This window comes from Protopterus annectens, chromosome 4.part0 (assembly GCF_019279795.1).
Source record: "Protopterus annectens isolate FY-2018-M chromosome 4.part0, PAN1.0, whole genome shotgun sequence".
Classification (NCBI taxonomy): Eukaryota; Metazoa; Chordata; order Ceratodontiformes; family Protopteridae; genus Protopterus; species Protopterus annectens.
Genome location: NC_056733.1, coordinates 939,302,573 through 939,318,377, shown reverse-complemented (window position 1 = coordinate 939,318,377; position 15,805 = coordinate 939,302,573). Strand labels below are relative to the sequence as shown.

General features: G+C 33.1%; 1 protein-coding gene across 2 annotated transcripts in view; it reads right to left on the bottom strand.

Annotated features, from left to right (window-relative positions):
• The window catches only part of HIP1R (huntingtin interacting protein 1 related), a 2,955,354-nt gene that overhangs the window by 931,305 nt on the left and 2,008,244 nt on the right, over window positions 1–15,805 (bottom strand). For both annotated transcript variants that reach the window (XM_044068914.1, XM_044068915.1), the window contains exons 20-21: window positions 12,670–12,756; window positions 9,200–9,307 (exon numbers count right to left, since the gene is read on the bottom strand). In XM_044068914.1, coding sequence (XP_043924849.1) covers window positions 9,200–9,307; window positions 12,670–12,756 — 195 coding nt within the window. The remainder of the gene's footprint in view (window positions 1–9,199; window positions 9,308–12,669; window positions 12,757–15,805) is intronic.

Below are 15,805 nucleotides of genomic sequence, written 5' to 3'. Positions count from 1 at the left end.
ACCACTGACATTGGCCTTGACTTCTGAGAAGTAAATGCCAAAAAGGAGCGGACCAAGGACTGATCCCTGAGGGACTCCACTTGTGACTGGCCTCTTTGTTGAGGTGGACTCCCCAATTCTAACTTCCTGGGTCCTGTCTGTGAGTCAGTTGGCTATCCACTGGGTGACATACTGGTTTGTACCTAACCTGTGAAGTAAACAAGCTCCAACCATTTTGTTAAATCATGAGGCTTCAAAAAACAGAAATTAATGATGTTGCTAACAACTACCCAAAACTATATTCTCCAAGTAAACACACATGACACTTGCCGAGTGTTCATAACAGAAAAAGTATTTCCATGGTTACCCAATGGGTGATGAAGCAGGGTATGGTAACTCAGAATGTCAGTTAGGGATAGGCAAGGCTGATGAGCAGAAGCATGTTCTCTCACCTCTGTAGTGAGACCAGGCTTGCACCACTGTGTGAAAGACTCCTAGTGAACTGCTTGAAAGTGTGAAGCTCTGGTACTGCCATCTGCAGGTGGCATAGCAACTATGTTACAGAATAAACAGGGGGCACATACACTCATTCAAGAAATTACAACACTGCAGACAGCAAGTATGTTACAGAATAAACAAGGGGGTACATATACTCACCAAGAAATCACAGCACTGCAGTTTTCTTTTTTGTAAACTGTTCAAAGAATATGGCATGCATGTTTTCCTAACCTTACTTAGTTGTTCATGTTGTGCTCCAATTATTACTGTATATAACGTACTTCAACTGTATGTGGAACACAGCAGTCCTTAGGTTTCCATGAAAAAGTCCTGCATCTCTATGGGACTATTCAGTAAAAATGTAAAATGAAATAATAGAAACATTAGCATGTGCCCAAAATTAAAGAAAAGGCCACCTGCACCTTGGGCATATAATCCCCCACTTCTCAGTTAAACCACAAAAGCTGGGAGAGTGGCGACTGTTAGTGGAATCAAGAAGAAAAGTGTGGCAGAAAAAGAAGCGTGCAGCCACTGAAAAACAGATTCACAAATGTAAGTAACTTAAGCATGTGACGTACAGACGTCACAACAGATTTATATTTAATGTAAGTAACTTAATAAGCATCTGATGTACAGACGTCACAACAGGTTTATATTTAATGTAACTAACTTAATAAGCATGTGATGTACAGACGTCACAACAGATTTATATTTAATGTAAGTAACTTAATAAGCATCTGATGTACAGACGTCACAACAGGTTTATATTTAATGTAACTAACTTAATAAGCATGTGACGTACAGACGTCACAACAGATTTATATTTAATGTAAGTAACTTAATAAGCATCTGATGTACAGACATCACAACAGGTTTATATTTAATGTAACTAACTTAATAAGCATGTGATGTACAGACGTCACAACAGGTTTATATTTAATGTAAGTAACTTAATAAGCATGTGATGTACAGACGTCACAATAGGTTTATATTTAATGTAAGTAACTTAATAAGCATGTGATGTACAGACGTCACAACAGGTTTATATTTAATGTAAGTTAATAGGCATGTGATGTACAGATGTCACAACAGGTTTATATTTAATGTAAGTAACTTAATAAGCATGTCATGTACAGATGTCACAACAGGTTTATATTTAATGTAAGTAAGTTAATAAGCATGTGATGTACAGACATCACAACAGGTTTATATTTAATGTAAGTAACTTAATAAGCATGTGATGTACAGACGTCACAACAGGTTTATATTTAATGTAAGTAAGTTAATAAGCATGTGACGTACAGACGTTGCAACATGTTTATATCTAATGTAAGTAACTTAATAAGCATGTGATGTACAGACGTCACAACAGGTTTATATTTAATGTAAGTAAGTTAATAAGCATGTGACGTACAGACGTTGCAACATGTTTATATCTAATGTAAGTAACTTAATAAGCATGTGATGTACAGACGTCACAACAGGTTTATATTTAATGTAAGTAACTTAATAAGCATGTGATGTACAGACGTCACTACAGGTTTATATTTAATGTAAGTAACTTAATAAGCATGTGATGCACAGACATCACAACAGGTTTATATTTAATGTAAGTAACTTAAGCATGTGATGTACAGATGTCACAACAGGTTTATATTTAATATAAGTAACTTAATAAGCATGTGATGTACAGACGTCACAACAGGTTTATATTTAATGTAAGTAACTTAATAAGCACGGGAAGTACAGACGTCACAACAAGTTTATATTTAATGTAAGTGACTTAATAAGCATGTGATGTACAGATGTCACAACAGGTTTATATTTATTGCAAGTAAGTTAATAAGCATATGATGTACAGACGTTACAACAGGTTTATATTTAATGTAAGTAACTTAAGCATGTGATGTACAGACGTTACAACAGGTTTATATTTAAGTAACTTAAGCATGCGATATACAGATGTCACAGCAGGATCATATTTAATGTAAGTAAGTTAATAAGCATGTGATGTACAGATGTCAAAACAGGTTTATATTTAATGCAAGTAACTTAATAAGCATGTGATGTACAGACATCACAACCGGTTTATATTTAATGTAAGTTAATAAGCATGTGCTGTACAGACATCACAACAGGTTTATATTTAATGTAAGTAACTTAATAAGCATGTGATGTACAGACGTCACAACAGGTTTATATTTAATGTAAGTAACTTAATAAGCATGTGATGTACAGACGTCACAACAGGTTTATATTTATTGTAAGTAACTTAATAAGCATGGGATGTACAGACATCACAACAGGTTTACATTTAATGTAAGTAACTTATGCATGTGATGTACAGATGTCACAACAGGTTTATATTTATTGTAAGTAAGTTAATAAGCATGTGATGTACAGACGCTACAACAGGTTTATATTTAATGTAAGTAACTTAATAAGCATGTGATGTACAGACGTCACAACAGGTTTATATTTAATGTACGTAACTTAATAAGCATGTGATGTACAGACGTCACAACAGGTTTATATTAAATGTAAGTAACTTAATAAGTATGTGATGTACAGACGTCACAACAGGTTTATATTTAATGTAAGTTAATAAGCATGTGACATACAGACATCACAACAGGTTTATAAGTAACTTAAGCATGTGATATACAGACATCACAACAGGTTTATATTTAATGTAAGTAACTTAAGCATGTGATGTACAGATGTCACAACAGATTTATATTTAATATAAGTAACTTAATAAGCATGTGATGTACAGACATCACAACACGTTTATATTTAATGTAAGTAACATAATAAGCACGGGAAGTACAGACGTCACAACAGGTTTATATTTAATGTAAGTAACTTAATAAGCACGGGAAGTACAGACGTCACAACAAGTTTATATTTAATGTAAGTGACTTGATAAGCATGTGATGTACAGACGTCACAACAGGTTTATATTTACTGTAAGTTAATAAGCATATGATGTACAGATGTTACAACAGGTTTATATTTAATGTAAGTAACTTAAGCATGTGATGTACAGACGTCATAACAGGTTTATATTTAACGTAAGTAACTTAAGCATATGATGTACATACGTCACAACAGGTTTATATTTAATGTAATTAACTTAATAAGCATGTTACGTACAAAGGTCACAACAGGTTTATATTTAATGTAAGTAACTTAATAAGCATGTGATGTACAGACGCCATAACAGGTTTATATTTAATGTAAGTAACTTAATAAGCATATGATGTACAAACGTCACAACAGGTTTATATTTAATGTAATTAACTTAATAAGCATGTGATGTACAAAGGTCACAACAGGTTTATATTTAATGTAAGTAACTTAATAAGCATGTGATGTACAGACGTCATAACAGGTTTATATTTAATGTAAGTAACTTAATAAGCAAGTGATGTACAGACGTTACAACCGGTTTATATTTAAGCAACTTAAGCATGTGATGTACAGATGTCACAGCAGGTTTATATTTAATGTAAGTAAGTTAATAAGCATGTGATGTACAGATGTCAAAACAGGTTTATATTTAATGCAAGTAACTTAATAAGCATGTGATGTACAGAAGTCGCAACCGGTTTATATTTAATGTAAGTAACTTAATAAGCATGTGATGTACAGACATCACAACAGGTTTATATTTAATGTAAGTAACTTAAGCATGTGATGTACAGACGTCACAACAGGTTTATATTTAATGTAACTAACTTAATAAGCATGTGATGTATAGACGTTACAACAGGTTTATATTTAATGTAAATAACTTAATAAGCATGTGATGTACAGACGTCACAACAGGTTTATATTTATTGTAAGTAACTTAATAAGCATGGGATGTACAGACGTCAAAACAGGTTTACATTTAATGTAAGTAACTTATGCATGTGATGTACAGATGTCATAACAGGTTTATATTTATTGTAAGTAAGTTAATAAGCATGTGATGTACAGACATTACAACAGGTTTATATTTAATGTAAGTAACTTAATAAGCATGTGATGTACAGACGTCACAACAGGTTTATATTTAATGTATGTAACTTAATAAGCATGTGATGTACAAATGTCACAACAGGTTTATATTAAATGTAAGTAACTTAATAAGTATGTGATGTACAGACATCACAACAGGTTTACATTTAATGTAAGTAACTTAAGCATGTGATGTACAGACGTCACAACACGTTTATATTTAATGTAAGTAACTTAAGCATGTGATATACAGACATCACAACAGGTTTATATTTAATGTAAGTAACTTAATAAGCATGTGATGTACAGATGTCACAACAGGTTTATATTTAATGTAAGTAACTTAAGCATGTGATGTACAGACGTCACAAAAGGTTTATATTTAATGTAAGTACCTTAATAAGCATGTGATGTAGACGTCACAACAGGTTTATATTTAATGTAAGCAACTTAATAAGCATGTGATGTATAGACGTCACAACAGGTTTATATTTATTGTAAGTAAGTTACTAAGCATGTGATGTACAGACATTACAACAGGTTTATATTTAATTTAAGTAACTTAAGCATGTGATGTACAGACGTCACAACAGGTTTATATTTAATGTAAGTAACTTAATAAGCATGTGATGTACAGACGTCAAAACAGGTTTATATTTAATGTAAGTAACTTAATAAGCATGTGATGTACAGGCGTCACAATAGGTTTATATTTAATTTAAGCAACTTAATAAACATGTGATGTACAGACGTCACAACAGGTTTATATTTAATGTAAGTAACTTAATAAGCATGTGATGTACAGACGTCGCAGCACGTTTATATTTAATGTAAGTAACATAATAAGCACGGGAAGTACAGACGTCACAACAGGTTTATATTTAATGTAAGTAACTTAATAAGCATGGGATGTACAGACGTCACAACAGGTTTATATTTATTGTAAGTAAGTTAATAAGCATGTGATGTACAGACGTTACAACAGGTTTATATTTAATGTAAGTAACTTAAGCATGTGATGTACAGATGTCACAACAGGTTTATATTTAATGTAAGTAACTTAATAAGCATGTGATGTACAGACGTCACAATAGGTTTATATTTAATGTAAGTAACTTAATAAGCATGTTATGTACAGACGTCACAACAGGTTTATATTTAATGTAAGTAACTTAATAAGCATGTGATGTACAGACGTCACAACACGTTTATATTTAATGTAAGTAACATAATAAGCACGGGAAGTACAGACATCACAACAGGTTTATATTTAATGTAAGTAACTTAATAAGCATGTGATGTACAGATGTCATAACAGGTTTATATTTAATGTAAGTAACTTAATAAGCATGTGATGTACAGATGTCACAACAGGTTTATATTTAATGTAAGTAACTTAAGCATGTGATGTACAGACGTCACAAAAGGTTTATATTTAATGTAAGTACCTTAATAAGCATGTGATGTAGACGTCACAACAGGTTTATATTTAATGTAAGCAACTTAATAAGCATGTGATGTATAGACGTCACAACAGGTTTATATTTATTGTAAGTAAGTTACTAAGCATGTGATGTACAGACATTACAACAGGTTTATATTTAATTTAAGTAACTTAAGCATGTGATGTACAGACGTCACAACAGGTTTATATTTAATGTAAGTAACTTAATAAGCATGTGATGTACAGACGTCAAAACAGGTTTATATTTAATGTAAGTAACTTAATAAGCATGTGATGTACAGACGTCACAATAGGTTTATATTTAATTTAAGCAACTTAATAAACATGTGATGTACAGACGTCACAACAGGTTTATATTTAATGTAAGTAACTTAATAAGCATGTGATGTACAGACGTCGCAGCACGTTTATATTTAATGTAAGTAACATAATAAGCACGGGAAGTACAGACGTCACAACAGGTTTATATTTAATGTAAGTAACTTAATAAGCATGGGATGTACAGACGTCACAACAGGTTTATATTTATTGTAAGTAAGTTAATAAGCATGTGATGTACAGACGTTACAACAGGTTTATATTTAATGTAAGTAACTTAAGCATGTGATGTACAGATGTCACAACAGGTTTATATTTAATGTAAGTAACTTAATAAGCATGTGATGTACAGACGTCACAATAGGTTTATATTTAATGTAAGTAACTTAATAAGCATGTTATGTACAGACGTCACAACAGGTTTATATTTAATGTAAGTAACTTAATAAGCATGTGATGTACAGACGTCACAACACGTTTATATTTAATGTAAGTAACATAATAAGCACGGGAAGTACAGACATCACAACAGGTTTATATTTAATGTAAGTAACTTAATAAGCATGTGATGTACAGATGTCATAACAGGTTTATATTTAATGTAAGTAAGTTAATAAGCATGTGATGTACAGACGTTACAACAGGTTTATATTTAATGTAAGTAACTTAAGCATGTGATGTACAGACGTCACAACATGTTTATATTTAAGTAACTTAAGCATGTGATGTCCACGTCACAGCAGGTTTATATTTAATGTAAGTAACTTAATAAGCATGTGATGTACAGATGTCACAACAGGTTTATATTTAATGTAAGTAACTTAATAAGCATGTGATGTACAGATGTCACAACAGGTGTATATTTAATGTAAGTAGCTTAATAAGCATGTGATGTACAGACGTCACAACAGGTTTATATTTAATGTAAGTAACAATAAGCATGTGATGTACAGACGTTACAACAGGTTTATCTTTAAGTAACTTAAGCATGTGATGTCACAGCAGGTTTATATTTAATGTAAGTAAGTTAATAAGCATGTGATGTACAGATGTCACAACAGGTTTATATTTAATGCAAGTAACTTAAGCATGTGATGTACAGATGTCACAACAGGTTTATATTTAATGTAAGTAACTTAATAAGCATGTGCTGTACAGACATCACAACAGGTTTATATTTAATGTAAGTAACTTAAGCATGTGATGTACAGACGTCACAACAGGTTTATATTTATTGTAAGTAACTTAAGCATGTGATGTACAGACGTTACAACAGGTTTATATTTAATGTAAGTAACTTAAGCATGTGATGTACAGATGTCACAACAGGTTTATATTTAATGTAAGTAACTTAATAAGCATGTGATGTACAGACGTCACAACAGGTTTATATTTATTGTAAGTAACTTACTAAGCATGGGATGTACAGACGTCACAACAGGTTTACATTTAATGTAAGTAACTTAATAAGCATGTGATGTACAGACGTCACAACAGGTTTATATTTAATGTGAGCAACTTAATAAGCATGTGATGTACAGATGTCACAACAGGTTTATATTTAATGTAAGTAACTTAATAAGCATGTGATGTACAGACGTCACAACAGGTTTATATTTAATGTAATTAACTTAATAAGCATGTGATGTACAGATGTCACAACAGGTTTATATTTATTGTAAGTAAGTTAATAAGCATGTGATGTACAGACGTTACAACAGGTTTATATTTAATGTAAGTAACTTAAGCATGTGATGTACAGATGTCACAACAGGTTTATATTTAATGTAAGTAACTTAATAAGCATGTCATGTACAGACGTTACAACAGGTTTATATTTAATGTAAGTAACTTAAGCATGTGATGTACAGATGTCACAACAGGTTTATATTTAATGTAAGTAACTTAATACGCATGTGATGTACAGACGTCACAACAGGTCTATATTTCTGTAATGAGCACATATAATCAACCAGCCCCATGCAATAAACATTCTTACAGTGGTGTAGACAAGTCTCGGTGTCTTAAGCAAAGTGAAGAATTTTATAATGCAGATTAGCAAATGTAGACATGCTAAAATGGAATTCACTGAATGTGAAAGTCCCCTTTCTTGGAGTTGGTGCGAGTTTGGAGTATGAATACGTAAGTTGGTGGTGTAGGTGGCTGTCTACCAATTATGGAGAGTGCAGATAATGCCTGTTCCTCTAGTGCATAAAAAGAAATTTTAATAAACTGGGATTTTGGCTGAATTATTTTTTTAGAATTCTACATTCACTGATATCCAGGGTAAAATGATGTGTTTCAATAAATCAATGCTACAACCATAAAGCGTGGGAACACAACAAAACGCATTATGAAAGTCTGTTTATTGAGCAGCGTTGTGAGGGACTTTTAAAGTGGAAAATGGTACAATGAAAAAAATCACTCTCCTCTTCAGGAAATGTACATGATGTTCTTCAGCAGTGTCACAGTGTAGCCAAGGTAAAATATGAGTGTGCGTGTGTGTGCGCTTATGACACACACGCACATATATTTTTACATGAACAGAGTCCCTAGATACAAACCAGAATACTCATATGTAATCAGAAAATAAGTACCATAAGGGAAAACATTTCATAGAAATGCAATCAGAAAACCAAACAGTATCACCCATTTAAACTTGTGTGGTTTCAAGAACAGTATTTACTACAGTTTATCCCAATTATGGTAACAGTGGTGATGAGTGTGTGGTTTTATCTGACAGAAAAGCAGACTGTGGAAATGAGCCAAATTTCCTGAATGGCAGCTAACCCGTTGTAGTGAAAGATTTCAATTCCTTCCTTTCCATTTCAAAGATAAAGCTGTGGCATGTCTTTCATGAGCTTTTCTATTTTCAGAAGAGCATGAGGACATAAAATTAAAGCCCTATACAAGAACAATGCAGTTTATACTTACTGTCAGCCTGGTCTGTAGCTGCTGTGTGCGAAGTAGCACTACCATTCACAACAGTGTCAGCTGTCAAGTGAGAAAACTGAGCAAGGGCTGCAATCAGACCACTAGCATCTGATGGAAAAACAAAATGGTGCAATATCAGTAAAATAGGACACAGGAGTACCAACGTAGTCAGACAAAAACACTGAAATACGAGTTTCTACGATGATGAAGGCCACAGCACAAAGTAATCACACATTTCAACCAGTCAGCCTGTTATTAATTCATAGTTTGCCCCTACATGTACTAACATTATGCAGTCTTTCACTGTAGAGAAAATGGGCTTTTTTACCCTAAAAGTGAGCAGCATATCTGACTACTCCAGCTGCAAAACAAATTGGCTCATTTCATAAGGATAGAAACAGAGAGCACAACAACCAACCTCCCCCCCTTGAAATGAACTGGGTACAGTCATAAAATTAAATTTAGAACATGGGAGAACTTATAAAAGAGCAGACAGATATCGGATGAAAGCAGAAAGCATAGCATTTCAGTTTAGCGTGTAATATTAGGAAATAACCATTGCTTTCTTGACACCTGGGGAATGCAGTTTAATGTATGAAACAGCTAAACCTATGCTGGACTACAGCCTACCTCTGTAACTTCCTGCTGACTTTCCACCAGACTTAAAAGTGGAACTCCAAACAATATAACTAAGGAAGTTGCATTTGTTCATCATATAGTATGTAACAAAATAAAACTTAACATGAATTTGCCAGTTTAACAAAAATAATTACCCATGTTAACTGATAAACAAGTCCTAAAGAAGCGGCAACACTAAGGTTCGTTTTGCTAGTTACATCACTGTCATTAGCTCATACATGGACCTTTTGTACAAAGTAAATTTTTAATTTTAAGTCTGTTTGTCTTACTACCTTTCAAGACCAGATTCCTGCAACAGTCCGTTACAGTAGGATAACAACTGGTACGGCACAGTACTGGCCACACTGAATATTTCACGTACAGACCAGCATCGACAGTACTGGCCACACTGAATATTTCACGTACAGACCAGCATCGACCTGCATAGACCTGCATACTAAATATGTTATAGAGATGCACTTTATGAAATATCTTCTTACTTAATATTTATTACGCTGTTAATATGAAGAATTTATTATATTTTTATTATATTTATATATTTTTTTTATATATTTTTATATGGCATGACTTTTTTATTATAATATGATATATGAGGCTTTTGGAATAATGTTACCTTATGCCCTATTCTATGGGCTTGTTTTTCTATACATAGTCTTTATGATAGAGTTTTTATTTGGTTTCATATATATTCTTAACATTTAAATATAAAATCATAGTAAATACATAGTATATACTTTATATACATTGTTATCTTTGGACTAGTTATAACATCACTGGCATCTTTGGCGCCTATATATATATATTATATTCAGGTCTTTGTATTTTTTACTTGTCATAAATATGTTTTACTTTTAAGACATTTTTGTTATATAATGACATTGTTTTTATTTTTATAGTTTTATTTATGCATAAGTACATTTCACATATTTTCATATTGGTATTTTTATTGTGTGATTTTGAACATCTATATATGGAATAGACATTGAATCACAGCTATTATTCCCGTTGCAGTACTGTATACAATGATATTTATATTAGTCAATATCTAGATAATATAATCCTTAACATACATTTTTTAGAAATATTTTAACTATTTAGATTTCATAATGCTTACAAAGCAACAAACTGTTTTTTAGTAAAAGGTACTAACTATAGATGCTCGATACCCAGACACATTTTAAGTGTCTTAACTAGCTCGTGGTCTTTCTATTATGAATCTGATTTCTTATATTTTTTAACAATGATCACTTCTATGTTTAGCTGATCACGATACATGCAGTTGTTTGGTCAAATTATTGTAGTCGCCAACATATATATTATTTGTTAAATGAGGGCGATCAATGAATTATACTATAAGAATGAACGTTATGCTTTTAACCATGGGTATGTACATAGTGAGCATGATATATTAGTATATGAACAGAACGGGTTATCTTAATGCTTTAAACAATGGAGCGTTCTAAATGACATGGTACTTCTGTTAATAATATGTACCTTCTAATTTATGATTTCAAAATTTATCTTAACCAGTTTACAAAAGTAATGTTCTATTGTTTTAATGTAGCTTTGCTATCTTAGGCAAGTATATATGTACAACTTTAAATAGTGATGAATCAAAGAAGCGAATGCATCAATTGATGAATCATTTGATACACCTTAATGAATTAATTATTTAATTGGCTCATTAAGAGCTATTATTTAAGATATAAAAAGGAATGATTTAGTGTTCATTTTATACTTGTCTGATGAAGCGTGCTTTTTGGTGGCACGCGAAAGCGCTTACTTTCCCTGGGTTTTAAGAATAAAGTTTTTGCAAATTTTCGTGGTGTTTGGTCTACTCTCGTTTCTACTTTCTACAAAATAAAACTTAACATGAATTTGCCAGTTTAACAAAAATAATTACCCATGTTAACTGATAAACAAGTCCTAAAGAAGCGGCAACACTAAGGTTCGTTTTGCTAGTTACATCACTGTCATTAGCTCATACATGGACCTTTTGTACAAAGTAAATTTTTAATTTTAAGTCTGTTTGTCTTACTACCTTTCAAGACCAGATTCCTGCAACAGTCCGTTACAGTAGGATAACAACTGGTACGGCACAGTACTAGCCACACTGAATATTTCACATACAGACCAGCATCGACAGTACTGGCCACACTGAATATTTCACGTACAGACCAGCATCGACAGTACTGGCCACACTGATTATTTCACGTACAGACCAGCATCGACAGTACTGGCCACACTGAATATTTCACGTACAGACCAGCATCGACAGTACTGGCCACACTGAATATTTCACGTACAGACCAGCACCCAGTCAGTCCCACTGGAGTTATGAACAAGGATGAATTTCTACAGAGTATGCAAACTGCCACCTTAAGACAACTAGTTCAGATATTCTGCAGAATCAAGTCCACATTAGCAGCTTAGACTGTACAAACCAGCTTTAATAATGCATCAAAATATGAAATAAAATACTATAACCTTTTTTATGGCATCTTTAGAAAGGTTAATCTCACAGATGCTTGCATGGTTCTGCTTCAATTAATAAAACACAGTGACATTCACTTTTGTGCAGAAATAAACTGGTAGTTACTACTGCTGTTCTGAAATCTGCACATGCTGTTATGCACCTGACGTTTACACCAGTCAACTGTAGTTAACAATTTACACAATTTCATTTTTTATTTAGTCTTTCAAGAACCATGAAAAATGAGAATTCCACTTGTCACATTTTAGAATTCTTTCTACAATTCACAACATTTAAATTAGAGAAATACATTCTCATGCATACAACTATAGAAATGGTGCCTGTGATGGCAGCTTACCTGATTTGTTCTTCATATACTGCGTGTGACCACACTGTAGCAAATCGATCGAGTCAATAGCAGCTTGTGCTCTACTGATGAGGTAATCTGTGAATGGATAAACATGAACAGTAAGAAGAGGGGCAGCTGAATTACCCTAACTAATTAGATACAGACAGCATTTCCATGCGTGTCTTCAGAAAAGGGAACAGTTAAAACTCCACATGATGAGCCTTTGCATGATGGAATAATTAACACGTCATGATGTAACATGCAGAAACTAATGATGGTACTTGTGTTCTATCCTCGTTCACAAAGCTGTGAAAGGCTTTTAACAAAATGACCACACACCTGCAGGGCCTCTTCTACTCATTATACCTGCTGTGATGGATCAATGTGCTAAAATTTAAAAGGGCAGGTAACAAAACAGGTGCTAAGTAAGAACAATTATAATGTATTGTGGGTCCTTGTACTGCTTAAGTACAGAAGACTAACTAGTAACTGGGCCTGATTCTCTCTCACTCCACAAATATTACCGATTATCACAGAACTGCTCAAACATGATCAGCAGTCCAAGTCATGTGTTTTCTTGTAGGTTCATAGGTTACTACTAGGCTAACTGCCCTTTTGGGCTATTTTATTATCCTACTTGACAATCAAACCCTGCACCTTCTCTCTCTTCCACTTCTGGCATTCCTCAGTCTTGTGATTGCAGGCCTTATTCTAGAGACTAACTTAAGAGGTCTGACACCAACTCCCACTCAGTAAAAAAGCTCTTACTAATGGTTTAATTTGGAGGACTTGTCTGCTGTCACACTTCACTTCTCTCCCCTTTTACCATCTCAACAACCACTATAAGGTAACAACCACGGTAAAATACCTGTACTGGGAACTTTGAGGTCTCGGGTATCAAATGTCAACAGAAACCGTTTTAGTGCAGTAGCCTTATCAGGTTTCTACTTAGGTGGGATCCATCTGGCTTTTGGGTAGTAGATGTTTTACGAGATATTCTTTCATTTGTCACTAGGTGGTGTAGTGACACAGAGGGAAGTTAACCAAGAAGACCATTACACTGTCATAGACCACTTAAAGTCCCCAAATAAAATCAATCAAAAAGCAATTGAGAACATCTTAACATAAAAAGGAACAACAACACTGCATTTAAAATAACTGACCCTTTCAGCAGTGAGCCACCAAAAAAGAAAACATTCAAATGATTCTGCTGTGGAAAGAATGGCTTCCAGTACTGGTACTACAGGCTTCAAAACCTTCAGAAGAATATTTTCTGATACTGATTCTTAAAACACATGATTTCTCACAATTTGATACAAATCTTCCTGTGTGTGCCTCTGGCTAGCTGATACTCAGAATGTCATCAAGGACATGATATTATGGTTTGACTCTAAGAAGAGTCTCTGACTTTGTGTGATCTTGGGTTTGGTATGTATATAGATACATATATGGCACATACAGCTCTATACTTGTATAGCAGGAATGCATGGGGATTGGGATGGCATCGCTTCTTGGTTGGTGATAGAAGAAATGGAGTGTGAGCTGGAATCAGAGTATTGTGAAGGAGCAGGAATGGGGGACCATGAAGGGCTACTGTCCAGTGAGGACAGAAAGCAAAAAACTTTCACACATTACTTTTGAATCAGACATTACACAGTAACATGGGTTCAGACACAGTCACAACATACAAAACAAAACATTACAGAGAATGTCCCTTTACATGCCTTACACATTTATGGTTCACTTCTTAACAATTTATTTTAACACAGCATAAATTGCTCAAAGCCTGCCTTCCTTGAAATTTCACTCCTCCTGAATATTGTTCTACATGTACCCAATATTCACAGAACAAAGCAAACGGAGACCTCCACGATGTAAAATGAACTGAATTTATTAGAGAACAAGCGCTTTCACGTTCAACAGGTACGCTTCCTCAGGTTTATAAAAAAGACATAATATGAATGCTTTATATACCTTAGCTCAACAAATTAATCAATTTCATAAAGCACTTATTCAATCGATCAATTAATTAACCAATTCATTCAACAAAACTCAACAGGGCATGGTAGAACTCTATGTTACTGGAGTAAATGTGTGTGTCTATAGACCTCTTTTTATGCCAGTGTTTTTACACAAAATCATCATACATATAAATAAAAATGTATATAGATACGAATATATATACATATACATATAAACATAGTACTTAATTAGAAATATATATCTAATAAAAAATATATATATAAAACGTAAAAAAATATAAAGCATCAAAGCACCCAAATCTGCAAGAACATATCAACTCTAGAATATGTAATGAAATAAAAATAATAAATAGTAAATACAACCATAAAGCACAAATATATTTATATAAAAGTGTATACCAATCAATTTAAATATCATAATCAGATAATTCCAAAACTGTATATATATAAATAAAATAACTAACTATAGCAACTAACTAAAAAGTCAGATTTAATATATCTATCTACGTGCCGCTAATATAGGTTTTATACTGACTGACTGGTTAAGTCCCAGTTGAATATGGGACTTCAACCTTAAAATCCAATTTAACTCTGCTGTTTCCAGGTAATTCTGTCCATCACCCCCTCTCTTATTTGTATTTATAACTTGTAGGACCCTAAATTTAAAACTATGTTTAGGGTGTGTATCTATATGCTTGGCTAAAGCGTTTGTTAGGTTCATCTTCCTTATATCATATACATGGTTATATATGCGATCTCTGAACCTCCTAGAGGTTAGACCTACATAATATGCATCACATTCTGTGCATGTAGCTAGGTATATCAAATTCTTGGTCTCACAAGTGGCATAAAAATCACTCGTAAATGTGTGATAAAGTTCAGGTATAATAAATTGATGGTCACTAATAATGTATTTACACACATTACACCTTTCACAAGCAAAGGTGCCATATCTAAGGGTCGATCTATCCATAGTACTATTGATTTTTCTATCAGTTCTCTCAGAACATAGTAATCTCTTCAGATTCTTGCTATTTCTATACCTGAACGTTGGTTTATCACCTACTATGTTACTGGTGTATTGATCTATTAGTAATACACCCCAGTTTTTCTTAATAATATTAATAATAAACTTAGATATGGCACCTTTCCTTGTGAAAGGT